The sequence below is a fragment of the Ranitomeya imitator genome, chromosome 4 (genome assembly GCF_032444005.1).
Source record: "Ranitomeya imitator isolate aRanImi1 chromosome 4, aRanImi1.pri, whole genome shotgun sequence".
NCBI classification, from domain to species: Eukaryota; Metazoa; Chordata; class Amphibia; order Anura; family Dendrobatidae; genus Ranitomeya; species Ranitomeya imitator.
Genome location: NC_091285.1, coordinates 700,448,750 through 700,476,122, shown reverse-complemented (window position 1 = coordinate 700,476,122; position 27,373 = coordinate 700,448,750). Strand labels below are relative to the sequence as shown.

At 45.2% G+C, this 27,373-nt stretch overlaps 1 protein-coding gene across 1 annotated transcript; it reads right to left on the bottom strand.

Annotated features, from left to right (window-relative positions):
• Window positions 1–10,716: 10,716 nt before the first annotated feature.
• LOC138674780 (olfactory receptor 6B9-like) lies at window positions 10,717–27,134 on the bottom strand. The gene is made up of 4 exons (XM_069762598.1): window positions 27,103–27,134; window positions 16,623–16,632; window positions 12,732–12,827; window positions 10,717–11,744 (listed from the first exon to the last, which is right to left on the bottom strand). Exons 1-4 carry the CDS (start codon window positions 27,132–27,134, stop codon window positions 10,806–10,808), a joined length of 1,077 nt encoding a protein of 358 aa, XP_069618699.1. The 3' UTR covers window positions 10,717–10,805.
• Between the last annotated feature and the right edge of the window lie 239 nt (window positions 27,135–27,373).

Below are 27,373 nucleotides of genomic sequence, written 5' to 3'. Positions count from 1 at the left end.
TCGGCAGTGTTTTTGACACAGGTACTCCCTCGTGCCAAGCCTGGTTTCAGCACCGTCAGCTGTTTCCGGGTTGTGTCAAGTTCACTGAGACGCCTATGCTTGCCCCGTCGTGTTGCGGTCGGGTTAGCCAACTCCAGGGTGACTCCAGTTTAGGAGCTTCCTATGTGGGCTGCGTGAACTGGTAGTCAAGGCTGGTTCTGTAGTGCCAGTAGGCCCAGCTCCCCCTGTAGGACTGTTGGGGTTCGGTAACTGCGGCTGCCTCGCGGCCTAGCTGTTCTCTCCTCTCCTGTGGGCCTTCGGGTCCACCTCCTGGTTCCAGCACCGTCAGCTGGTTCCGGGCAGAGCCTTTGGCTTAGGTGCCTCCTCCTGGGTATCCGAGTTCCGCCAACGTCAGGCGGTCCTTGGTAGTGCTTTTAAGCGCGGGCACCTACAGCTTAGTAACCGGGTTCCAGCACCGTCAGCTGGTCCTCGGTCGTGCCATTGGCTCTTGCATACTGGGGCAATGCATCTGGGTTCCAGCAACGCCAGCTGGTTCTCGGCAGTGTTTTTGACACAGGTACTCCCTCGTGCCAAGCCTGGTTTCAGCACCGTCAGCTGTTTCCGGGTTGTGTCAAGTTCACTGAGACGCCTATGCTTGCCCCGTCGTGTTGCGGTCGGGTTAGCCAACTCCAGGGTGACTCCAGTTTAGGAGCTTCCTATGTGGGCTGCGTGAACTGGTAGTCAAGGCTGGTTCTGTAGTGCCAGTAGGCCCAGCTCCCCCTGTAGGACTGTTGGGGTTCGGTAACTGCGGCTGCCTCGCGGCCTAGCTGTTCTCTCCTCTCCTGTGGGCCTTCGGGTCCACCTCCTGGTTCCAGCACCGTCAGCTGGTTCCGGGCCGAGCCTTTAGCTTAGGTGCCTCCTCCTGGGTATCCGAGTTCCGCCAACGTCAGGCGGTCCTTGGTAGTGCTTTTAAGCGCGGGCACCTACAGCTTAGTAACCGGGTTCCAGCACCGTCAGCTGGTCCTCGGTCGTGCCATTGGCTCTTGCACACTGGGGCAACGCATCTGGGTTCCAGCAACGCCAGCTGGTTCTCGGCAGTGTTTTTGACACAGGTACTCCCTCGTGCCAAGCCTGGTTTCAGCACCGTCAGCTGTTTCCGGGTTGTGTCAAGCTCACTGAGACGCCTATGCTTGCCCCGTCGTGTTGCGGTCGGGTTAGCCAACTCCAGGGTGACTCCAGTTTAGGAGCTTCCTATGTGGGCTGCGTGAACTGGTAGTCAAGGCTGGTTCTGTAGTGCCAGTAGGCCCAGCTCCCCCTGTAGGACTGTTGGGGTTCGGTAACTGCGGCTGCCTCGCGGCCTAGCTGTTCTCTCCTCTCCTGTGGGCCTTCAGGTCCACCACCTGGTTCCAGCACCATCAGCTGGTTCTCGGCAGTGTCTTTTGCTCTTGTACCTTTTGCTCTCCATCCTGGTTCCAGTACCGTCAGCTGGTTCCGGGCAGAGCCTTTGGCTCAGGTGCCTCCTTCTGGGTATCCAAGTTCCACCAACGTCAGGTGGTCCTTGGTAGTGCTTTCAGGCACGGGTACCTCCTGCTTAGTAACCGGGTTCCAGTAACGTCAGCTGGTCCTCGGTAGTTCCATTGGCTCTTGGACCTTTGGCTACCCATCCGGGTTCCAGTACCGTCAGCTGGTTCTCGGCAGTGTCTTTTGCTCTTGTACCTTCTGCTCCCCATCCTGGTTCCAGTACCGTCAACTGGTTCCGGGCAGAGCCTTTGGCTTAGGTGCCTCCTTCTGGGTATCCGAGTTCCGCCAACGTCAGGCGGTCCTTGGTAGTGCTTTTTAGCACGGGTACCTCCTGCTTAGTAACCGGGTTCCAGTAACGTCAGCTGGTCCTCGGTAGTTCCATAGGCTCTTGAACCTTCGGGTAGCCATCCGAGTTCCAGTTCCATCAGCTGGTTCTTGGCATTTTATCAGCCTTCTTGTACCTTCTGCTACAAGTTGAAGACCCTAAAGTCGACGACCCGGAAGACCACCCCGATGACGACGACGACGACCTGGAAGACCACCCCGATGACGACGACGACGACGGCGGAGACGACGACGGCGGAGACGACGACGGCTGAGACGACGACGGCGGAGATGACGACACTGGAGACGACGACCCTGGAGACGACAACATGGAAGACCGAGAAGCAGAAGAACAAGAGGCTGCAGAACAAAGAGCAGAAGAACATTAAGCATAAGACTTAATATCAGAGCAAAAGATATTATCTAAATTATATGCAGAAGAAGACTAAGCAGTGTATGGGGGTGAGTCCGTTCCTCCTCGTGGTGCCCCTGGATAAAGCCTGATGCTGCAGGCCAAACTGAACGCGGACAAATGTAACTTTTGTGACTGGCAGAACGGAAGGTGTAATCTTCCAACTTTTATAGATAACAACTACGGGAATGCCTGTCACAAATGAGAATATGATGAAGAAGTAGAATAGGAAGAACAATAACAGTGGAATAAAAAGAATATGTAGAATAAGAAGAATAATAATAGTTGAATAAAATGAATATGAAGAATGTAATAAAAAAAAAAAAAAGGTAAAGGATGAAGAAGAAGATGAATAAGGTGAAGAAGAAGTTGATCGCAAAGATGCTGATGATGATGATGAAGATGAAAGTGTGGGAAAAGTAAAAAAAAAAAAGAAAAAAAAGAAGGGGAAGGGCGTGGAATAGTGAAACATCAATATCTGACAAAATAAAAATAAAAAATTTACATAGTCAATATCTTTGTCACTCCGAACGTCTTAAAAAAAAACAAAAAACATGCTATTCTATTTGATTGAGATAAACCTCTATGACTTTAATGTCTCTGCCACCTCCCCAAATACATCCGGCATTATTCTTAGTTGTTTTCCTTCATGTAGAATGAACCTACAAGGCAAGAAAGGGTTTATTTTAATTCCGATATTTTGGTCCCATTGACTTACATTGGGATCGGGTATTGGTATCGGCGATATCCGATATTTTTTGAATATCGGCCGATCCTATCCGATACCGATACTTTCCGATATCGGAAGGTATCGCTCAACACTAGTCACGACCAATCAGCGATGGGCGCAGTCCAGCGGCAACATGGCCGCTCCTTCCTCCCCGCAGTCAGTGCCCCTCCATACACCCCTCCGATCACCGCTCACACAGGGTTATTGGCAGCATTAACCGACCGCGCTATGCCGCGGTGTAACGCACTCGGTTAACTCTGCTATTAACCCTGTGTGACCAACGCTTTACTATTGATGCTGCCTATGCGGCATCAATAGTAAAAAGATCTAATGTTAAAAATAATTATTAAAAAAAATCGTTATATAAACACCGTCCGTCGGCCCCTCGGATCCACAACAGGCCTTTCTGACTTGAGACGCTCCGGTAACTGGTCCATGCTGCGATCTCCCGAGATGATGACGTAGCCGTCTCGTGAGACCGCTACGTCATCATCTCGCGAGACCGCAATGCACTTTTGAGACCGGAGCGTGCGACGAGCGTCGGGAACCGCTTCACTTGGATCCGGGGGCTCCTGTTATGAGTTATGATTAGGCAATTCAGTACCACAATGGACATAGCGGTCAGAGCACATACAGTGATCTGACAATAACCCAAAAATATAGAACGAGCTCTGAGACGTGGGAACTCTGTTGACCGCAATCCCTGATCCTCTCCAACAACACTAGAGGCAGCCGTGGATTGCGCCTAACGCTCCCTATGCAACTCGGCACAGCCTGAGAAACTAGCTAGCCTGAAGATAGAAAATAAGCCTACCTTGCCTCAGAGAAATACCCCAAAGGAAAAGGCAGACCCCCCACATATAATGACTGTGAGTTAGGATGAAAAGACAAACGTAGAGATTAAATAGATTTAGCAAAGTGAGGCCCGACTTTCTGAACAGAGCGAGGATAGGAAAGGTAACTTTGCGGTCAACACAAAACCCTAAAAAACCACACAAAGGGGGCAAAAAGACCCTCCATACCGAACTAACGGCACGGAGGTACACCCTCTGCGTCCCAGAGCTTCCAGCAAAACAAATAGATAAGCTGGACAGAAAAAACAGCAAACAAAAATAGCAAAGGAAAACTTAGCTATGCAGAGCTGCAGGCCACAGGAACGATCCAGTAGAAAACAAGTCCAATACTGGAACATTGACAGGAGGCCAGGATCAAAGCACTAGGTGGAGTTAAGTAGAGCAGCACCTAACGACCTCACCACATCACCTGAGGAAGGAAACTCAGAAGCCGCAGTACCACTTTCCTCCACCAACGGAAGCTCACTGAGAGAATCAGCAGAAGTACCACTTGTGACCACAGGAGGGAGCTCTGCCACAGAATTCACAACAGTACCCCCCCCTTGAGGAGGGGTCACCAAACCCTCACCAGAGCCCCCAGGCTGACCAGGATGAGCCACATGAAAGGCACGAACAAGATCGGGAGCATGGACATCAGAGGCAAAGACCCAGGAATTATCTTCCTGAGCATAACCCTTCCACTTAACCAGATACTGGAGTTTCCGTCTTGAAACACGAGAATCCAAAATCTTCTCCACAATATACTCCAACTCCCCCTCCACCAAAACCGGGGCAGGAGGGTCAACAGATGGAACCACAGGTGCCACGTATCTCCGCAACAATGACCTATGGAATACATTATGTATGGAAAAAGAATCTGGAAGGGTCAAACGAAAAGACACAGGATTAAGAACCTCAGAAATCCTATACGGACCAATGAAACGAGGTTTAAACTTAGGAGAGGAAACCTTCATAGGAATATGACGAAAAGATAACCAAACCAGATCCCCAACACGAAGTCGGTGACCCACACAGCGTCTGCGATTAGCGAAACGTTGAGCCTTCTCCTGGGACTAGGTCAAATTGTCCACTACATGAGTCCAAATCTGCTGCAATCTGTCCACCACAGTATCCACACCAGGACAGTCCGAAGACTCAACCTGTCCTGAAGAGAAACGAGGATGGAACCCAGAGTTGCAGAAAAATGGCGAAACCAAGGTAGCCGAGCTGGCCCGATTATTAAGGGCGAACTCAGCCAAAGGCGAAAAGGACACCCAGTCATCCTGATCAGCAGAAACAAAGCATCTCAGATATGTTTCCAAGGTCTGATTGGTTCATTCGGTCTGGCCATTAGTCTGAGGATGGAAAGCCGAGGAAAAAGACAAGTCAATGCCCATCCTACCACAAAAGGCTCGCCAAAACCTCGAAACAAACTGGGAACCTCTGTCAGAAACGATATTCTCAGGAATGCCATGTAAACGAACCACATGCTGGAAGAACAATGGCACCAAATCAGAGAAGGAAGGCAATTTAGACAAGGGTACCAGATGGACCATCTTAGAAAAAGCGATCACAGACTACCCAAATGACTGACATCTTTTGAGAAACGGGAAGATCTGAAATAAAATCCATGGAAATATGCGTCCAGGGCCTCTTCGGGACCGGCAAGGGCAAAAGCAACCCACTGGCACGAGAACAGCAGGGCTTAGCCCGAGCACAAATCCCACAGGACTGCACAAAAGTACGCACATCCCGCGACAGAGATGGCCACCAAAAGGATCTAGCCACTAACTCTCTGGTACCAAAGATTCCAGGATGACCAGCCAACACCGAACAATGAACCTCAGAGATAACTTTATTCGTCCACCTATCAGGGACAAACAGTTTCTCCGCTGGACAACGATCAGGTTTATTAGCCTGAAATTTTTGCAGCACCCGCCGCAAATCAGGGGAGATGGCAGACACAATTACTCCTTCCTTGAGGATACCCGCCGGCTCAGACAAACCCGGAGAGTCGGGCACAAAACTCCTAGACAGAGTATCCGCCTTCACATTTTTAGAGCCCGGAAGGTACGAAATCACAAAGTCAAAACGGGCAAAAAACAGCGACCAACGAGCCTGTCTAGGATTCAACCGCTTGGCAGACTCGAGATAAGTCAAGTTCTTATGATCAGTCAATACCACCATGCGATGCTTAGCTCCTTCAAGCCAATGACGCCACTCCTCGAATGCCCACTTCATGGCTAGCAACTCTCGGTTGCCCACATCATAATTTCGCTCGGCAGGCGAAAACTTCCTGGAAAAGAAGGCGCATGGTTTAATCACCGAGCAATCAGAACTTCTCTGCGACAAAACAGCCCCTGCTCCAATTTCAGAAGCATCAACCTCGACCTGGAACGGAAGCAAAACATCAGGTTGACACAACACAGGGCAGAAGAAAAACGACGCTTCAACTCTTGAAAAGCCTCCACAGCAGCAGAAGACCAATTGACCACATCAGCACCCTTCTTGGTCAAATCGGTCAATGGTTTAGCAATACTGGAAAAATTGCAGATGAAGCGACGATAAAAATTAGCAAAGCCCATGAACTTTTGCAGACTTTTCAGAGATGTCGGCTGAGTCCAATCATGGATGGCTTGGACCTTAACAGGATCTATCTCGATAGTAGAAGGGGAAAAGATGAACCCCAAAAATGAAACCTTCTGCACACCAAAGAGACACTTTGATCCTTTCACAAACAAAGAATTAGCACGCAGGACCTGAAAAACCGTTCTGACCTGCTTCACATGAGACTCCCAATCATCCGAGAAGATCAAAATGTCATCCAAGTACACAATCAGGAATTTATCCAGGTACTCTCGGAAGATGTCATGCATAAAGGACTGAAACACTGATGGAGCATTGGCAAGTCCGAACGGCATCACTAGATACTCAAAATGACCCTCGGGCGTATTAAATGCAGTTTTCCATTCATCGCCTCGCTTAATTCGCACAAGATTATACGCACCACGAAGATCTATCTTGGTGAACCAACTAGCCCCCTTAATCCGAGCAAACAAATCAGATAATAATGGCAAGGGGTACTGAAATTTAACCGTGATCTTATTTAGAAGGCGGTAATCTATACAAGATCTCAGCGAACCATCCTTCTTGGCTACAAAAAAGAACCCTGCTCCTAATGGCGACGATGACGGGCGAATATGCCCCTTCTCCAGGGATTCCTTCACATAACTGCGCATAGCGGCGTGCTCAGGCACGGATAAATTAAACAGTCGACCTTTTGGGAATTTACTACCAGGAATCAAATTGATAGCACAATCACAATCCCTATGCGGAGGTAGGGTATCGGACTTGGGCTCATCAAATACATCCCGGTAATCAGACAAGAACTCTGGAACCTCAGAAGGGGTGGATGACGAAATTGACAGAAATGGAACATCACCATGTAACCCCTGACAACCCCAGCTGGACACCGACATGGATTTCCAATGTAATACTGGATTATGGACTTGTAGCCATGGCAACCCCAACACGACCACATCATGCAGATTATGCAACACCAGAAAGCGAATAACCTCCTGATGTGCAGGAGCCATGCACATGGTCAGCTGGGTCCAGTATTGAGGCTTATTCTTGGCCAAAGGCGTAGCATCAATTCCTCTCAATGGAATAGGACACTGCAAGGGCTCCAAGAAAAACCCACAACGCTTAGCATACTCCAAGTCCATCAAATTCAGGGCAGCGCCTGAATCCACAAATGTCATGACAGAATAGGAAGACAAAGAGCAGATCAAAGTAACGGACAGAAGAAATTTTGACTGTACCGTACCAATGGTGGCAGACCTAGCGAACCGCTTAGTGCGCTTAGGACAATCAGAGATAGCATGAGTGGAATCACCACAATAGAAACACAGCCCATTCAGACGTCTGTGTTCTTGCCGTTCAACTCTGGTCAAAGTCCTATCGCACTGCATAGGCTCAGGTTTAAGCTCAGGTAATACCGCCAAATGGTGCACAGATTTACGCTCACGCAAGCGTCGACCGATCTGAATGGCCAAAGACATAGACTCACTCAAACCAGCAGGCATAGGAAATCCCACCATGACATCTTTAAGGGCTTCAGAGAGACCCTTTCTGAACATAGCTGCCAGCGCAGATTCATTCCATTGAGTGAGCACGGACCACTTTCTAAATTTCTGACAATATACCTCTATCTCATCCTGACCCTGACAAAGGGCCAGCAAATTTTTTTCTGCCTGATCCACTGAATTAGGTTCATCGTACAGCAATCCAAGCGCCAGGAAAAACGCATCGATATTACTTAATGCAGGATCTCCTGACGCAAGAGAAAATGCCCAGTCCTGAGGATCGCCACGCAAAAAAGAAATAACGATCCTAACTTGTTGAACTGGGTCACCAGAGGAGTGAGGTTTCAAAGCCAAAAATAGTTTACAATTATTTTTGAAACTCAGAAATTTAGTTCTATCTCCAAAAAACAAATCTGGAATAGGAATTCTCGGTTCTAACATAGAATTCTGAACCACAAAGTCTTGAATATTTTGTACTCTTGCCGTGAGCTGATCCACACATGAAGACAAACCTTTAATGTCCATTGCAACACCTGTGTCCTGAACCACCCAAATGTCTAGGGGAAAAAAAGGCAAAACACAGTGCAGAGAAAAAAAAATGGTCTCAGAACTTCTTTTTTCCCTCTATTGAGAATCATTAGTACGATGGCCTCCTGTACTGTTATGAGTTATGATTAGGCAATTCAGTACCACAATGGACATAGCGGTCAGAGCACATTCAGTGATCTGACAATAACCCAAAAATATAGAACGAGCTCTGAGACGTGGGAACTCTGTTGACCGCAATCCCTGATCCTCTCCAACAACACTAGATGCAGCCGTGGATTGCGCCTAACGCTCCCTATGCAACTCGGCACAGCCTGAGAAACTAGCTAGCCTGAAGATAGAAAATAAGCCTACCTTGCCTCAGAGAAATACCCCAAAGGAAAAGGCAGACCCCCCACATATAATGACTGTGAGTTAAGATGAAAAGACAAACGTAGAGATGAAATAGATTTAGCAAAGTGAGGCCCGACTTTCTGAACAGAGCGAGGATAGGAAAGGTAACTTTGCGGTCAACACAAAACCCTAAAAAAACACACAAAGGGGGCAAAAAGACCCTCCGTACCGAACTAACGGCACGGAGGTACACCCTCTGCGTCCCAGAGCTTCCAGCAAAACAAATAGATAAGCTGGACAGAAAAAACAGCAAACAAAAATAGCAAAGGAAAACTTAGCTATGCAGAGCAGCAGGCCACAGGAACGATCCAGTAGAAAACAAGTCCAATACTGGAACATTGACAGGAGGCCAGGATCAAAGCACTAGGTGGAGTTAAGTAGAGCAGCACCTAACGATCTCACCACATCACCTGAGGAAGGAAACTCAGAAGCCGCAGTACCACTTTCCTCCACGAACGGAAGCTCACAGAGAGGATCAGCAGAAGTACCACTTGTGACCACAGGAGGGAGCTCTGCCACAGAATTCACAACAGGCTCCAGAAGGTGAGTATATAACTATTTTTTATTTAAATTCTTTTTTTTAACAGGGATATGATGCCCACATTGCTATATACTACATGGGCTGGGCAATATACTACATGGGCTGTGAAATATACTACATGGGCTGTGCTATATCATATAGTACGTGACTGGGCAATATTCTACGTGACTGGGCAATATACTACGTGACTGGGCAATATACTACGTGTCTGGGCAATATACTACGTCACTGGGCAATATACTACGACACTGGGCAATATACTACGTCACTGGGCAATATACTACGTGGCTGGGCAATATACTACGTCACTGGGCAATATACTAGGTTACTGGGCAATATACTACGTGGCTGGGAAATATACTACGTGACTGAGCAATATACTATGTGGCCGGGCAATATACTACGTGACTGGACAATATACTATGTGGCCGGACAATATACTACATGACTGGGCAATATACTATGTCACTGGGCAATATACTATGTCAATGGGCAATATACTATGTCACTGGGCAATATACTACGCTACTGGCCAATATAATACGTGATTGGGCAATATACTACGTGACTGTGCAGTATACTACGTAACTCGGCAATATACTTTGTGGCCGGGCAATATACTACATGGCTGGGCAATATACTACGTCACTGGGCAATATACTACATTACTGGGCAATTTACTACGTGTCTGGGCAATATACTACGTGGCTGGGCAATATACTACGTGACTGGGCAATACGTGAACGGACTCACCCCCATACACTGCTTAGTCTTCTTCTGCTTGTAATTTAGATAATATCTTTTGCTCTGATTTTTAGTCTTATGCTTAATGTTCTTCTGCTTTTTGTTCTGCAGCTTCTTGTTCTTCTGCTTCTTGGTCTTCTTCGGGGTGGTCTCCAGGGTCGTTGTCTCCAGGGTCATCGTCTCCAGGGTCGTCGTCTCCGGGGTTGTCATCTTCTTCAGGGTGGTCTTCAGGGTCGTCGTCTCCAGGGTCGTCGTCTCCGCGGTCGTCGTCTTCTTCGGGGTGGTCTTCAGGGTCGTCGTCTTTAGGGTCATCATCCGGGAGATCCAGAGTGATTAGCAAAAACCATTTCCAAAAGCTTAAAGTCTTCCTTCAACCTTAAATATTATGTTACTATGACTGCTAGAGGCACATGACAGCTGATCAGATCAAACAGGTGGAGGCGACCAATGATTGATATATCCATCATTGGACTTTAACGGGTTAAAGGATGGCTCCTTTGCAAGTTGGTTTAAACTGCTGCACTTTAAAGAGCTCACATGGAAGTATGAAAAGTCATAAACGCTTTAAAACTGAGTTTTGAGATTGGCTGCAGTGGTTAGGCAACTGCAAGTGGATGTCATAGAACACATCAGTAGAATAGTCAGCAGAGAAGTGACAGCGGCCAGAATCTGTACATAAATCTGATTTTCTTTTTCATAACCGTGCTTGCCATTTGAAAAAACATTTGGGAAGTCGAAGATTACCTTTAATGTCTTTATTTCTAAAACTATAAATAATGGGATTAATCAAGGGGGTAAATACAGTGTATTGAAGGGATGTGATTTTATTAATATCTGATGTTTGTTCACTTTTTGGAAGAATATACACACTGAAAAGAGTTGTGTAAAATATGGAGACCACGGTGAGGTGGGAACTGCAGGTGGAGAAGGCTTTCTGTCTACTGATATTAGATGAAATCTGTAAAATGGCACGGATAATCTTCACGTAGCTAACAATAAATATTATGCTGGGAATAATCAACAGTGGAATACTTAATAAATACATTTGTAGTTTTACAGGAAAAGTATCCGAACATGCAATGTCTTGTAAGGGAACAAGATCACAGAATAGATGGTCAATAACATTAGACCCACAGAACTTTAACCTGGATATTATTATAATGTAAAGGAGTGACGCAAAGAAACTGAGCAACCAAGAACTGATGGACAATATCACACAATTTCCACTTGTCATTATAGAGGTATAACGGAGGGGATTACAGATGGCCACATATCTGTCATAACACATCACCGTGAGGAGAAGGCATTCAAATGATTCTGTGGCACTAAAGAAATAAATTTGGGTCATGCAACCAATAAAAGCAATGGTCCCTCCTTTATTCATTAAAACGTAGAGAATGTTGGGGGCAATATCTGAAATCAGTAAGATGTCACTGATGGACAGTTGTGAGATGAAGAAGTACATTGGAGTGTGGAGGTTCTTGCTGGTGGACACCAGGGTGATGATCAGGAGATTCCCATATATTGTCACCAAGAATATCACAAGAAGCACACAGAAGAGTACAATTCTTAGCTGTGAACTGCCTTGAAAACCTAAGAGTACAAACTCTTTAATATCAGTCAGATTGTTCACCTGCAAAAAAGTATACAAACATAAGAGATTTAAAAGTCAGTAAGATTTGTTACTAATATAATAAGGAACTGGAGTTCTTCATGTTGCAGGAGAGCAGATGGGAATGTCCTGGGTGGCAGGTTTGTGTCACCGAAGTGGCTGGCCTCAGTGATATAAATCCCAGAATTGAAGCTCCAGTAATTGATGGTTACTGAGAGGTTTTAGTAAATGGACCAGATATTGGGTCCGGGATTTAGGAGCAACCAAAAGAGCCGGGGTAGAAATAGTCGCTCCTATAGCTCCGGTAGGGGCCTTGCAGGTCTTATAAAAGGCAGCTGAATTGGCTCAAGTGTGTCTGAGGTAGTGGAGCTGGAGTGGGGAGCTCTACTGGTGCACAGACCGTAGCAATGTCCGGACTTGCTGTGAACGTAGGACCGCATCATTTTACTGTGCCTACCCTGAGAAAGGACTGTTTATTTAGTTATTGATTTTTTTTAAATTTTGGTCAAAGTGAAGCTGCTGTGCTTACTTTCGAAGTTTGTGAGACAAATTAAACCTGAGACTGTTTTGCACCAGAACCAAATGCCCGTGTGTACCCTTCTCTGCTGATAGCAAGCAATGTTCTCTTTAAAGATTTATCTGACATCTTGGCCAAAATCCTCATGGACAACAATGATCACTGTCACAGAATTGATTCCTCAATAACATGTGAATGTGACTTTCAAGTGTCAATACAATGTGGTATGTGGAGCGGTCATCATTGCAAAGTTGTCTATGTGTCCTCACCATCTCCTCACTTCATGGAATGAGATAAAGATGTCTTCGCATCAATAGCAATTTCTATCTAAGCTTAATTCAATTACGATCAATGTTCAGCTGAACACAAATTTTATTTCCTAGAAAAATAATTGAGTAACTTTGTTTTGAAAATTTCCATTCTTATTTTCATGGTCTAAATGTGATTGAAATGAGAATTATCGTATATCCCTACATCATTTGTGTTCTTACATCAGGCGTTTCCATGGTCCTCTTATTTTTCATCGTGAGGGAATAAGTGAGGAGTCTCCACCTGCAAGAGAAGATCTTCATCATCCTGGTCAGATTCTGTAAAATGATAGGACATAGTCAGACGCATCAACATTTACTCATAGAACAGAAACTATGACATGACTCCGTATAAGTATGATTATATATATTATACTATGCCATTGCCTCTACAGATTTGGTGTTGTTTTTGTCTCCCATATCTCTCGAGGTGTAGTCCAAAGAGGCATTATTATTAATAATTATTGGATTATTCCAAGGATGATGTAAAATGCAGAAAGAAAATAAACATGATCAAATATGTAGATACATAATCTAACATGTAAATAATCACATTTAAGTGCCCAGTGAATGCCGAAAAAATAGAATTTTCCATTTTTCAGTACAGTTGCACCTTTAAAAATGCAATCAAAATAGATCAAAAGGATGAAAAGAGGCCATAATTGTACCAACAAAAATCACATTTGGTTCTCGAAAAACAAGCCCAAATACGAGTCCATTGGTGGGAAAAAGAAAAAAAAAATGTGTATAGTCTATGAATTTGGCAACACAAAGAAAAAAACTTGTTTTTATTCTATTTTTCAAACGTAACAGTAAAATATTTTAATAGTAAAAGTCAATCATAGTACAATGATTAAAACGCAAGTCGAAAGGTGTTCGATTTAATGCTGTACATCGGTTTATTGTGCTATTACAGCTAACAGTATATCTAGTGGACCACATTTTTGTGATGTTCTATTTTAAAATGGCTCAATAAAAGATAGATTTTGCTACAAAGATCGCAGTTCTGTTGCCGGATCAACCCTGCGTTTCTCCAAATATTAGAGGCGGCTAATAAAGAGCAAACTTTCTGAGAAGGTGCTTAAGATGGAATTTTGAAGCAATTGTGAGAACTAGGTGACCCCACTGGGTGATCTGTTCGGAAAACCATTCAAGGACTGGAGCATATGGCCACAGCCACAGAAGATAAAAAGCGCATTTGTATCAGAAAGTGGCAAAACTAAAAAAGAAGTGTCCTTAACAGGTAGTGCACCCATCTGGAAAGTTACTTTCACTGTTCAGAATTGGACAGGACTACTTCAAATTGTTGAGGTTGGAAATAAGTGTTGCGCCCCAGGGTCCTGGTCATCACAGTAGCATTATTTTCCGCGCGGGGAGAGTGATGTTGCGTTTGGAAGCGATGAAGGATATCTTTTATCAGGTAACCACAATACACACAACATGTTCACACTCCAGGCCGCAAGGGGGGGCTTTTGATTTTATTTACTACGTGACTCCCCTATATATTGTGGTTTGCAGGGAATGAGAGTTGAGATTGTCAGAGAGACAGAAAGGAGCAGACCGACCTAGAGGGTCAGAGGGTCTGAAGGAGCCGTGTAGTCAGACGACCGAGATTGTAAGGACACTACGACTTACATCAGAGACCAGCAGGACAGATGAACTGCAAGTTACCTGTCCGCCTTAATACCCAGGAGCCACGGTGACACACATAGAGCCCGCGGCGTGCTTGAGTACCTGTAAAAAGGCTCAAGTCACCAGTCATACAGGTTATTTCCTATCCTACATGGGGGACAGAGAGAAGAATTGTGAGGACCTTATCTGAAGCCATAGGCAGTAAGAGACTACAACACCACCGTGCTAGTGGAAGGCTTTTAACTCCACCTGGTAAAGGGGACTCTGGATTCGCTTCCAAGCCAGCTGGACCCTGCCTGCCATGTGATCTGGTACCCTGGACTGTGGCTGCCTGAAGTCTTCAGTAAACCAGGTAAACCAGGTAAAAATTGCCAAAAGTCGGCGATTTTTGAAATTGTCAGATCCGTTTCGCTCAACCCTACTTTGCTCTTCTCTCTAAGATTACTATCCAAGATATTAAAGACATCCTTCAAACAATCCCAAAAAACAAAACTCCAGGTCCAGATGGTTTCCCTGTGAGTTACTACAGAAAGTTTTCAGACATTCTTCTCCCCCACCTAGTTGTCCTATTCAACTCATTTCTGGAAGGGAAGTGTCCTCCTACTCAATCCCTAGAGGCATATATTATTCCCAAGGAGGGCAGAGACGGCGGCCTCTGTAGTAATTATAGGCCTATCTCCTTGCTCAATAGCAACCTAAAATTATGGGCAAAGATTCTGGCTGCCAGAATTAATGGTGTTCTAGAAACACTAATACATCCTGACCAAGTTGGCTTTGTCAGAGGAAGAGAGGGTAAGGACAACTCTATCAAAACTCTTTTGGCTATTTCTCATGCTAAGTGCTCTGGCATCCCCCTTGTCATTCTGTCGACAGATGCCGAGAAGGCCTTCGATAGAATCAGCTGGCACTATCTGATTTGCACCTTAAAAAAATATGAGTTTCCTCCTCCGTTTATAGAGGCTATCATGACCCTTTACACGACTCCAGTTGCTAAGGTCAGAGTGAATAGTTTATTTTCTAATTCCTTCAGGATTAGAAACAGAACTAGACAGGGCTGCCCTCTCTCCCCTTCCTTTTTGTGTTGGTAATGGAGACCTTGATCCAGAAAATTAGGCAAAACCCGGAGATTAGAGGCTTAACAGTGGGCCAATATGAATTCAAGACAGCTGCGTTTGCTGATGACCTTCTTCTCTTGATCTCGAATCCCTAAACAGCCTTTTCCAGTCTTTTAAATTTATTTAATGAATTTGGTATTGTCTCAAACTTTAAAATCAACATGAACAAGTTGGAAGTTTTGAACATCTCGATTCCATCTGAAGTATCCAAGATTCTTAACCCCTTAGTGACCGAGCCAAGTTTTTGAAATCTGACCAGTGTCACTTTATGTGGTAATAACTCTGCAACGCTTCAACAAATCCCAGTGATTTTGAGATTGTTTTTTCGTGACACATTATACTTTATGATAATGGTAGATTTTGTTCAACATTTTTTGTGTTTATTTATAAAAAATATCAAAAATTTGAGAAAAATGTTAAAAAATTAGCAATTTTCTAAATTTGAATGATTATCCCTTTAATGCAGATAGTCATAATACAACAAAACATTAATAAATAACATTTCTCACATGTCTGCTTTACATCAGCACCATTTGTAAAATGTTATTTTATTTTGTTAGCATTTTAGGAGGTTTAAAAATGTAGCAGCAATTTTTAATTTTTTCAAAGAAATTTACAAAATTTATTTTTTTAGGGACTTATCCATGTTTGAGGTGACTTTAGGGGTCCCATATATTGGGAAACCCACAAACGTGATACCATTTTAAAAACGGCACCCCCTGACATATTGAAAACTGCTGTCAGGTAGTTTATTAACCCTTCAGGTGCTTTACAGGAATTAATGCAAAGTGGTATGACATAAATGAAAATGTGTATTTTTACCACCTAAGTGTTGCTAACTTCTAAACAGATTACTACAGCCGTCAGACTCTAAGGCCACTATTTGGTCATGAATTGCCATGGCAAACATCAGGACAACAAAATCATGATCTGAGGGCACCAATTGTGACAAATAAGAAGCCCCCACACTCTGTTAACCATTTATAATGATGTAGTCACTATTGACAGCAGCATCTAAGGGGTTAAACATATTTATATGGTGCAAATACTGATCGTGGCTGATACAGCAAGTTGTCAGCTATAGTGTACAACCGACAGATGCTGGATTGTCATCTGTATGGGGAGGCTATTCTCTTATATGTCAGGTCAGTTAAAAGACGTATTGGCGGTCATTAAGGGGTTAAACAAACTACCCCTTTTAACTGGCCCCCTGAGAAACTAAAATTCCTAGAGATTTATCCCGCTACAGACCCCACTTCACTCTTTAAATTTAATTTTTTACCCTTACAAACCAAGATACAAACTCTACTCAAATCTTATGACTTACCTTATCTTTCCTGGATGGGGAGGGTTAAAGTTATCAAAGCCCACATTCTCCCAAAAAAATTTTATATAATGAATATGGTCCCCATCCATATCCCTAATTCTTTCTTCACCTCCTTGAATAAATTGGTTGCAAATTATATTTGGAGATTTAAAAGAGCCAGACTTCTCCCTAAAATTCTTTTATCTACCTAAAAATAAAGGTGGACTTGACCTCCCCAACTTTAACCCCTTAGTGACGGAGCCAAATTTTTTAAATCTGACCAGTGTCACTTTATGTGGCAATAACTCTGGAATGCTTCAACAAATCCCAGTGATTTTGAGATTGTTTTTTCGTGACACATTATACTTTATGATAATGGTACATTTAGGTCAATATGTTTTGTGTTTATTTTAAAAAATATCACAAATTTGAGAAAATTTTTTAAAATTTAGCAATTTTCAAAGTTTGAAGGATTATCCCTTTAATCCAGATAGTCATACCACAGCATACCATTAATAAATAACATTTCCCGCATGTCGACTTTACATCAGCACCATTTGTAAAATGTTCTTTTATTTTGTTAGCATTTTAGGAGGTTAAAAATGTAGCAGTAATTTTTCATTTTTTCAAGGAAATTTACAACAGTTATTTTTTTAGGGAACTATCCATGTTTGAAGTGACTTTAGGGGTCTCATATATTGGGAAACCCCCAAAGGTGATACCATTTTAAAAACAGCACTCCCTGACATATTGAAAGCTGCTTTCAGGTAGTTTATTAACCCTTCAGGTGCTTTACAGGAATTAATGAAAAGTGGTATGACAGAAATGAAAATGTGCATTTTCACCACCTAAATGTCGCTAATTTCTGAACAGGTTACAACAGCCGACAGACTCTAAGGCCGCTATTTGGTCGTGAATTACCATCGCAAACATCAGGACCACACAATCATGATCGGAGGGCACCAATTGGGATAAAGAGGAAGCCCCCACACTCTGTTAACCAGTTATAATGATGTAGTCACTATTGACAGCAGCATCTAAAGGGTTAAACAGATATGGACGGTGCTAACATTGATCGTGGTTGATACAGCAAGTTGTCAGATATAGTGTGCAGCTGACAGCTGCTGGATTGTCTCCTGTATGGGGATGCTATTTTCTTATATCTCAGGTCAGTTAAAAGACCTATTGGCTATCATTAAGGGGTTAAGACCTATTACCACGCAATTCACCTAGCTAGATGGTTATGTCTGGTTAAGTCTAATATAGATTCTAAAACTCCTAACTTCGAAATCACTCTGTTGGGTAATAATGCTGATATCTTTCTATGGTCCTCCTGTACTCACTCACAAAGTACCTCATTGTTACTTTTTAGATAATATCCCACTGAAGATAATCCCTTGGCTTACTGACCCCAATTATACTGATGTTTTTGGTCTTTGGGACTCGTTACCTAACTTTCCAATCTCACACCTCCTTCCCAACCAAATCCCCTGTATAGACGCTTGGCCAAGGGATGCCAAAAGACGACCCCACGACCTTCTACAAAAGCACCATGTAACTTTTATACTTTCCAAACTCAAATCAATACAAAAAGATAACTCTGAGTTGCTCTGGCTAGAATTTCTAGTAGGCCTCAGTTCTCCTTCCTCCAAACTAATTTCCAAAATGTACGCTAACCTCATTTGTCCACCCACTCAGTTCAAACCACTCTATTTATCTTCATGGGAATCAGAATTAAAGCGTTCTTTGTCCCCCCAAGAATCGAACCAAATTTTGAGTAATTCTCACGGCTTCTCAAGATGTATCTCGCTAGAGGAAAACTCCTTTAAAATTTTATCACGCTGGTATAGAACCCCCGAAATATTATACCAGATGGGTTTAACTTCCTCTCTAGAGTTGAGCTACCTTGACCTTTTTAGAGTCGAGCCGGGTTTCGCGAAACCCGACTATCTCAAAAGTCGAGTCGAGTGGAATCGGCCGATTATCGCGAAAAGTCGGGGATCGACCGAAACACGAAACCCAATGCAAGTCAATGGGGGAGCATAGTCGGCAGTGAGTAAAGGCCAGGAAAACATGTACAGAGCCCATTGTATTGGCAAAAAAATCCATTCTTGCTACTGAAGCTTGTCAATCTTAATTTAGCTTATAATAATTGGAAGGCATTTGAAATTGTGGGTCATTTGGCTAAAGTTGTGGGGGGTAGGGCTGGTTCAAGTAATTAGTGTGCCCAGTAAATCTGGACCACGTCACGGCAGTGGAGCAGGGAGAGGTAAGTATTTCAACTTTGCAAGTGCTGTGATCCTGAGCAAGCAGGGGGGGCCCACTCGTTGGCATTGGCACTGGGACAGGGCCCTTCAAAGTACAGCGGTGTGTTTGCACGGCGGGGGCGCCTCCCACCGGCAACAACACTTTTGCGTACTATGAGGGGCCCTGTGCCAGTGACGTCACCGAGTATTCCTCCCCCCCACCTGATGAAGGAACCTGCACCTTCATCTGCACCTTCCTCTTTGTCCCCGTGTAAGGTGGTATGGTATGCGGGAAGAGGAACCTGACTTTCAGCAGGGTCACAATCTTGCTGTGTAGCGTGCACGGGGAATGTTGCGTTATGGGTCAATGTACCAGCAGACTCATCTATCACTGGCTGGGCAATGGGCAGGATGAGGAGGAAACACAGATATAGGCCCAAAGAATAAAGTGGGCTAAATGCAGTTTAAAATTGGTAACAGGACTAACCAGGGGGCATTGCAGTGGAGGACAACTGTAATGAGAGGCTGACACAGAGAGTAGGCCCAAATCAGTAAGTATTCTAAATGCAGTTCAAAATTGGCAACAGTAGTAAACCGGCGGCACAGCTTTGTTCACTGTAGGAGAACAGCAAGGAGCGGCAGACACAGATAGAAGGCCCCAACCCAACTAGTAGGCCTAATGCAGTGTTGTTTTCAACAACTACTAAACGAGAGCCAGAAGATCGAAGCAATGGAGAGGAAACCTGGGGAACACCTTGGAGTGTAAGACACCGTCTCTACACCCCAGACCCAACTTGTAGGCCGAATGCAGTGTTGTTTTCAACAACTACTTAAGAAGAGCTTTAAGATTGAAGCAATGGAGAGGAAACCTGGAGAACACCTTGGAGCGGAAGACACCGTCTCTACAACCCAGACCCAACTTGTGGGCCGAATGCAGTGTTGTTTTCAACAACTACTTAAGAAGAGCTTTAAGATTGAAGCAATGGAGAGGAAACCTGGAGAACACCTTGGAGCGGAAGACACCGTCTCTACAACCCAGAGCCAACTTGTAGGCCGAATGCAGTGTTGTTTTCAACAACTACTTAAGAAGAGCCAGAAAATCGAAGCAATGGAGAGGCAACCTGGGGAACACCTTGGAGCGGAACACACCGTCTCTACACCCCAGACCCAACTTGTAGGCCGAATGCAGTGTAGTTTTCAACAACTACTAAACGAGAGTCGGAAGACCGAAGCAATGGAGAGGAAACCTGGGGAACACCTTGGAGTGGAACACACCGTCTCTTACACCCCATACCCAATTTGTAGGCCTAATGCAGTGTAGTTTTCAACAACTACTAAACGAGAGTCAGAAGATCGAAGCAATGGCGAGGAAACCTGGGGAACACCTTGGAGCGGCAGACACCGTTAGTAGGCCCTACCGAAGTAGTAGCCCCAATGCAGTTTTCAAATTCCTAGAGGCTGAAAACAAGACTATTGACGCTCTGCTTTTTTCAAAGGAGGACAGCTGTATTGAGTGGCGCAGACGGACACAGGTAGTAGGCCTTAAACCAAAAATGTGGCTCAATGCAGTTTAAAAATGGTTACAGGGGTACACAGGCAGCATTGCTCTGGTCAGTGGAGGACAATTTCAATAGTGGACCGCAGACAGACTTTGTACGCCTACTATTAAAAAAAGGATGCTCTATGCAATTAAAAATAGGTTCCAGGGGTCCACGGGCAGCAGTGGTGTGGTCAGTGGAGGAGTATTGGAAGGAGGGACCGCAGACAGGCGTAGTAGGCCTAACATAACAAAATTAGGCTGTAGGCACTTTAAAATTGGTTCCAGGGGTACACGGGCAGCAGTGGTGTGGTCAGCGGAGGACAATTTGAATTAGGGACTGCAAACAGACTTTGTAGGCTGTCCCCTGTGGACCATGCATCCAACACATTAATCCAGTGCGCCTTAATGGACACGTAACTTTTTGTGGACATGCCTACTGGTCCATGCGTCTCTTGTCAGGTGCAACTTTCTACTGTTTGATTGCCTGAGTGCTATGACAATGCAGACTTTTTCATGCCGGTGGAGGGCTGGGATGGCTTTTCTCGCAAAAGAAATGTCGACTGGGTAGCTTGAACCGTGGTACAGCGTAGTTCATCTGGGCTTTCTAAATATAAAACAAAGAAAAAAAGGAGGCTCCATGCACTTTCAGCTGGGTTCCAGGGGTACACGGCCAGCATTGGTCTGGTCAGTGGAGAACTATTGGAAGGAGGGACCGCAGACAGGCTTCGAAGGCCTAACATAATAAAATTGGGCTGTAGGCACTTTAAAATTGGTTCTATGGGTACACGGGCAGCAGTAGACAGGTCAGTGGAGGACTAGTGGAAGGACGGACCGCAGACAGGCTTCGAAGGCCTAACATAATAAAATTGGGCTGTAGGCACTTTAAAATTGGTTCCAGGGGTACACGGGCAGCAGTAGACAGGTCAGTGGAGGACTAGTGGAAGGAGGGACCGCAGACAGGCTTCGAAGGCCTAACATAATAAAATTGGGCTGTAGGCACTTTATAATTGATTCCAGGGGTACACGGGCAGCAGTAGACAGGTCAGTGGAGGCCTAGTGGAAGGAGGGACCACAGACAGGCTTCGAAGGCCTAACATAATAAAATTGGGCTGTAGGCACTTTGAATTCTCTTGCAGGGGTACACAGGCATCATTGGTGTTGTCAGCGGAGGCCGATTGTAATGAGTGTCTGCCAGTTAGTAGTCCGAAACAATAAATACATGTTAATGTCTCGCATTACAACAAAACGAAAACACAAAAGGGTGCAATCATTAGGTACAGGGGTGGGCTCCTCTGCGTAGTTTCAGACCTAGTAATTTGGCACAAAGTATTTACTTGGGTAAATATAGGACACTGCCCCTGACTATGTTAAGTACCATCATACATGTCAACACAATGGTATTGTTAGTGGCAGGAATTTACGGATGTCAGCGCATAGACTAAACATTGGTGGAACTGTGAGAGATAATTGTGCAAGTGGTAGAGCAATGTTTGAGCTGGGGGTGGGGGAACTCTCTTGTGGCCGGCGGTACAGGCCCAGGGTCCCTCATGTTACAACAGTGTGTCTGACGTTGAGTGCGCACCACCACCGCCAGAGACACTTTATTGTACTATGAGGGACCCAGTGGCAGTGCCGTCGACCAAAAGCGGGCACACCCACCTCTTCAGACAAACAGCACTCTCACGGGTGCTTGCGCCAAGTGGCGATACCACGGCCCCGTGGGGGGAGTTTGGCCATTTAGGGAGGTGTAAACATGTCGTATGCTGGACAATCAGCTGCTGCAAATTACGAGATTGGTAAAGTCATTCAGAGTAGTCCACAGGCAAGACCTTTTCATAGGAAAGCTAGGTGTCAGCCGGGCAAGGAGGGGCAAAAGAATTCGAAATCCAGTTGTGGTTCATTTTAATGAAGGTTAGATCATCAACATTTTGGGTAGCCAGACGAGTCCTTTTTTCGGTTAATATTGAACCTGCAGCACTGAATACTCTTTCTGATAGGACACTAGCTGCCGGGCAAGCAAGCTCCTGCAATGCATATTCTGCCAATTCTGGCCAGGTTTCTAATGTGGATGCCCAGTAATCAAATGGGAATGACGGTTGAGGTAGAACTTTGATAAGGGATGAAAAATAGTTAGTAACCATACTGGACAAATGTTGTCTCCTGTCACTTTGAATTGATGCAGCAGTACCTGTCCTGTCTGCGGTCATAGCAAAATCACTCCACAACCTCGTCAGAAAACCCCTCTGTCCAACGTCACTTCGGATTTCTGCACCTCTAACACTTCTGGTCTGCTGCCCCCTGCAGTTCGTGTGAGAACGATCACGGGCGCTGTGTGCTGGAAATGCCTGAAGCAAACGGTCAACAAGAGTTGATTGTTTGGTTGCTAATATTAGTTCCAAGTTCTCATGTGGCATAATATTTTGCAATTTGCCTTAATTTAAAATTAAGGCCTATTTAAATTTGCCTATTTAAAAAAATACTCATCCACATCATCCTTCTCGTCCTCCTCCTCCTGTTCTCCCGCTACCTCGTCCTGTACACTGCCCTGACCAGACAATGGCTGACTGTCATCAAGGCTTTCCTCTTCCTCGGCTGCAGATGACTGCTCCTTTATGTGCGTCAAACTTTGCATCAGCAGACGCATTAGGGGGATGCTCATGCTTATTATGGCGTTGTCTGCACTAACCAGCCGTGTGCATTCCTCAAAACACTGAAGGACTTGACACATGTCTTGTATCTTTGACCACTGCACACTTGACAACTCCATGTCTGCCATCCTACTGCCTGCCCGTGTATGTGTATCCTCCCACAAAAACATAACAGCCCGCCTCTGTTCGTACAGTCTCTGAAGCATGTGCAGTGTTGAGTTCCACCTTGTTGCAACGTCTATGATTAGGCGATGCTGGGGAAGGTTCAAAGACCGCTGATAGGTCTGCATACGGCTGGAGTGTACGGGCGAACGGCGGATATGTGAGCAAAGTCCGCGCACTTTGAGGAGCAGGTCGGATAACCCCGGATAACTTTTCAGGAAGCACTGCACCACCAGGTTTAAGGTGTGAGCCAGGCAAGGAATGTGTTTCAGTTGGGAAAGGGAGATGGCAGCCATGAAATTCCTTCCGTTATCACTAACTATCTTGCCTGCCTCAAGATCTACTGTGCCCAGCCACAACTGCATTTCTCTCTGCAAGAACTCGGACAGAACTTCCGCGGTGTGTCTGTTGTTGCCCAAACACTTCATAGCCAATACAGCCTGCTGACGCTTGCCAGTAGCTGGCCCATAATGGGACAACTGGTGTGCAACAGTGCCAGCTGCGGATGGAGTGGTTTGGCGACTGCGGTCTGTGGACGAGCTCTCGCTTCTGCAGAAGGACGAGGAGGAGGAGGAGGAAGGGGTGCGAACACCTACAGCCAACTGTTTCCTAGACCGTGGGCTAGGCAGAACTGTCCCAAAATTGATGTCCCCTGTGGACCCTGCATCTACCACATTCACCCAGTGTGCCGTGATGGACACATAACGTCCCTGGCCATGCCTACTGGTCCATGCATCTGTTGTCAGGTGCACCTTTGTACTCACAGATTGCCTGAGTGCATGGACGATGCGCTCTTTAACATGCTGGTGGAGGGCTGGGATGGCTTTTCTCGAAAAGAAGTGTAGACTAGGTAGCTCGTAGCGTGGTTCAGCGTAGTCCATCAGGGCTTTGAAAGCTTCGCTTTCAACTAACCGGTAGGGCATCATCTCTAATGAGATTAGTCTAGCTATGTGGGCGTTCAAACCCTGTGTACGCGGATGCGAGGATAAGTACTTCCTTTTTCTAACCAGAGTCTCATGTAGGGTGAGCTGGACTGGAGAGCTGGAGATCGTGGAACTAGCGGGTGTGCCGGTGGACATGGCAGAATGAGAGACGGTTGGAGACGGTATTGTTTCCGCCGGTGCCCTACATGCAGTGTTTCCTACTACGAAACTGGTGATTCCCTGACCCTGACTAATTTGGCCTGGCAAAGAAACCTGCACAGATACTGCAGGTGGTGTGGAAAATGGTGGCCTTACAGTGACGGCAGGGATGTAGCGTTGCTGACTAGCTTCATTGGCCGAGGGTGCTACAACCTTAAGGGACATTTGGTAGTTAGTCCAGGCTTGCAAATGCATGGTGGTTAAATGTCTATGCATGGAACTTGTATTGAGACTTTTCAGATTCTGACCTCTGCTTAAGGTAGTTGAACATTTTTGACAGATGACTTTTCGCTGATCAATTGGATGTTGTTTAAAAAAATGCCAGACTGCACTCTTTCTAGCATCGGATCCCTTTTCAGGCATTGCAGACTGAGCTTTAACCGGATGGCCACGCTGTCCTCCAACAGGTTTTGGCTTTGCCACGCGTTTTGTCCCATCTATGGGCCCGGCAGATGGAACCTGTTGCGATGTTGATGCCTGCTGCGGCCCCTCCTCCTCCGCTTCAGAACTAATGCCGCCTCCACCCTGTTCCCCCAATGGCTGCCAATCGGGGTCAACAACTGGGTCATCTATAACCTCCTCTTCTAGCTTGTGCGCAACTTCGTCTGTGTCACCGTGTAAGTCGGTGGTAGAGCGTTCGTGACGGGGCAACATAGTCTCATCAGGGTCTGATTCTGGATCAGTACCCTGCAAGGGCAATGTTGTGGTCTGAGTCAAAGGACCAGCATAGTAGTCTGGCTGTGGCTGTGCATCAGTGCACTCCATGTCAGATTCAAATTGTAATGGGCATGGCCTGTTAACTGTTTCACTTTCTAAGCCAGGGACGGAATGTGTAAAGAGCTCCATGGAGTAACCCGTTGTGTCGCCTGCTGCATCCTTCTCTGTTGTTGTTTTTGCTGAAGAGGACAAGGAAGCGACTTGTCCCTGACCGTGAACATCCACTAACGACGCGCTGCTTTTACATGTACCAGTTTCAAAAGAGGAGGCAAAAGAGCTAGAGGCTGAGTCAGCAAGGTAAGCCAAAACTTGCTCTTGCTGCTACGGCTTTAAAAGCGGTTTTCCTACTCCCAGAAAAGGGAGCGTTCGAGGCCTTCTGTAGCCAGACGACGAACCTGGCTCCACAGCTCCAGACTTAGGTGCAATATTTTTTTTCCCACGACCACCTGATGCTCCACTACCACTACCATCATTACCAGCTGACAATGAACGCCCACGGCCACGACCTCTTCCACCAGACTTCCTCATTGTTTTAAAAACTTAACCAAAGTAACGGTATTTGTTGCTGTCAAACAACTTACACGGTGAGCTATAACTTCAGTATGATTTAGATATCCCTTTACTGGTGGGTGAGACCGCAAGGAAAATCAGGCACAATGTTACACACTCTGTTTTCGGTGGCACCAAATGAGAGAGATGCCACACACACAGGACTGTCACTCAAGCACAAATGTTAATATTGATCTCCCACTTTTTTTTTTATTTTTTCAGGGAGAATTTAGAAACCAAATAAAAAAAAATGATTTTTTTCAGGGAGAATTTAGAAACCAAATAAAAAAAATTGATTTTTTCAGGGAGAATTTAGAAACCAAATAAAAAAAAAATAGGCTTTCTATGGCCCACTATTTGAGAGACAGAGATGGCACACCCAGGAGTCAAGACTGGCACACAAGCAGAAAGGGCAATATTAATCTCCCACTGATTTTTTTTTATTTTTCCAGGGAGAATTTAGAAACCAAATAAAAAAAAAATAGGCTTTCTATGGCCCACTATTTCAGAGAGAGAGATGGCACACCCAGGAGTCAGAAGTGGCACACAAGCAGAAAGGCCAATATTAATCTCCCACTGATTTTTTTTTATTTTTTCAAGGAGAATTTAGAAACCAAATAAAAAAAAAATTGGTTTTCTATGGCCCACTATTTCAGAGAGAGAGATGGCACACCCAGGAGTCAAGACTGGCACACAAGCAGAAAGGCCAATATTAATCTCCCACTGTTTTTTTTTATTTTTTCAAGGAGAATTTAGAAACCAAATAAAAAAAAATAAATAGGCTTTCTATGGCCCACTATTTGAGAGAGAGAGATGGCACACCCAGGAGTCAAGACTGGCACACAAGCAGAAAGGCCAATATTAATCTCCCACTGTTTTTTTTTATTTTTTCAAGGAGAATTTAGAAACCAAATAAAAAAAAAATTGGTTTTCTATGGCCCACTATTTCAGAGAGAGAGATGGCACACCCAGGAGTCAAGACTGGCACACAAGCAGAAAGGCCAATATTAATCTCCCACTGTTTTTTTTTTTTTTTCAAGGAGAATTTAGAAACCAAATAAAAAAAAATAAATAGGCTTTCTATGGCCCACTATTTGAGAGAGAGAGATGGCACACCCAGGAGTCAGGAGTGGCACACAAGCAGAAAGGCTAATATTAACCCCTTTATCCCATATGACGTACTATCCCGTCGAGGTGCCCTGGGACTTAATTCCCAGTGAAGGGATAGTACGTCATAGCGATCGGCCATGCTCACGGGGGGAGCGCGGCCGATCGCGGCCGGGTGTCAGCTGCCTATCGCAGCTGACATCCGGCACTATGTGCCAGGAGCGGTCACGGACCGCCCCTGGCACATTAACCCCCGGCACACCGCGATCAAACATGATCGCGATGTGCCGGCGGTATAGGGAAGCTTCCCGCAGGGAGGGGGCTCCCTGCGGGGCTTCCCTGAGCCCCCCGCAGCAACACGATGTGATCGCATTGCTGCGAGGGTCTTACCTCCCTTCCTGCTCCTCCAGGCCCGGATCCATGATGGAAGCTGTGAAGCAGCCTGCACTCCCATCAGATCGGTGATCTGACAGAGTGCTGTGCAAACTGTCAGATCACCGATCTGTATTGTCCCCCCCAGGGCAAAGTAAAAAAGTTAAAAAAAAATTTTCAAATGTGTAAAAAAAAATAAAAAAAAATATTCCAAAATAATGAAAAAAATATATATATATTATTCCCATAAATACATTTCTTTATCTAAATAAAAAAAAAAACAATAAAA

Bases quoted from the DNA above. Each gene is read 5' to 3' on its own strand.
- LOC138674780 (XM_069762598.1), bottom strand. From the start codon at position 27,134: ATGGATCCGGGCCTGGAGGAGCAGGAAGGGAG. The intron at 11,745-12,731 runs GTAAGAACACAA...ACTTTTTTGCAG, and splicing joins GGACCATGGAAACGCCTGAT to GTGAACAATCTGACTGATAT.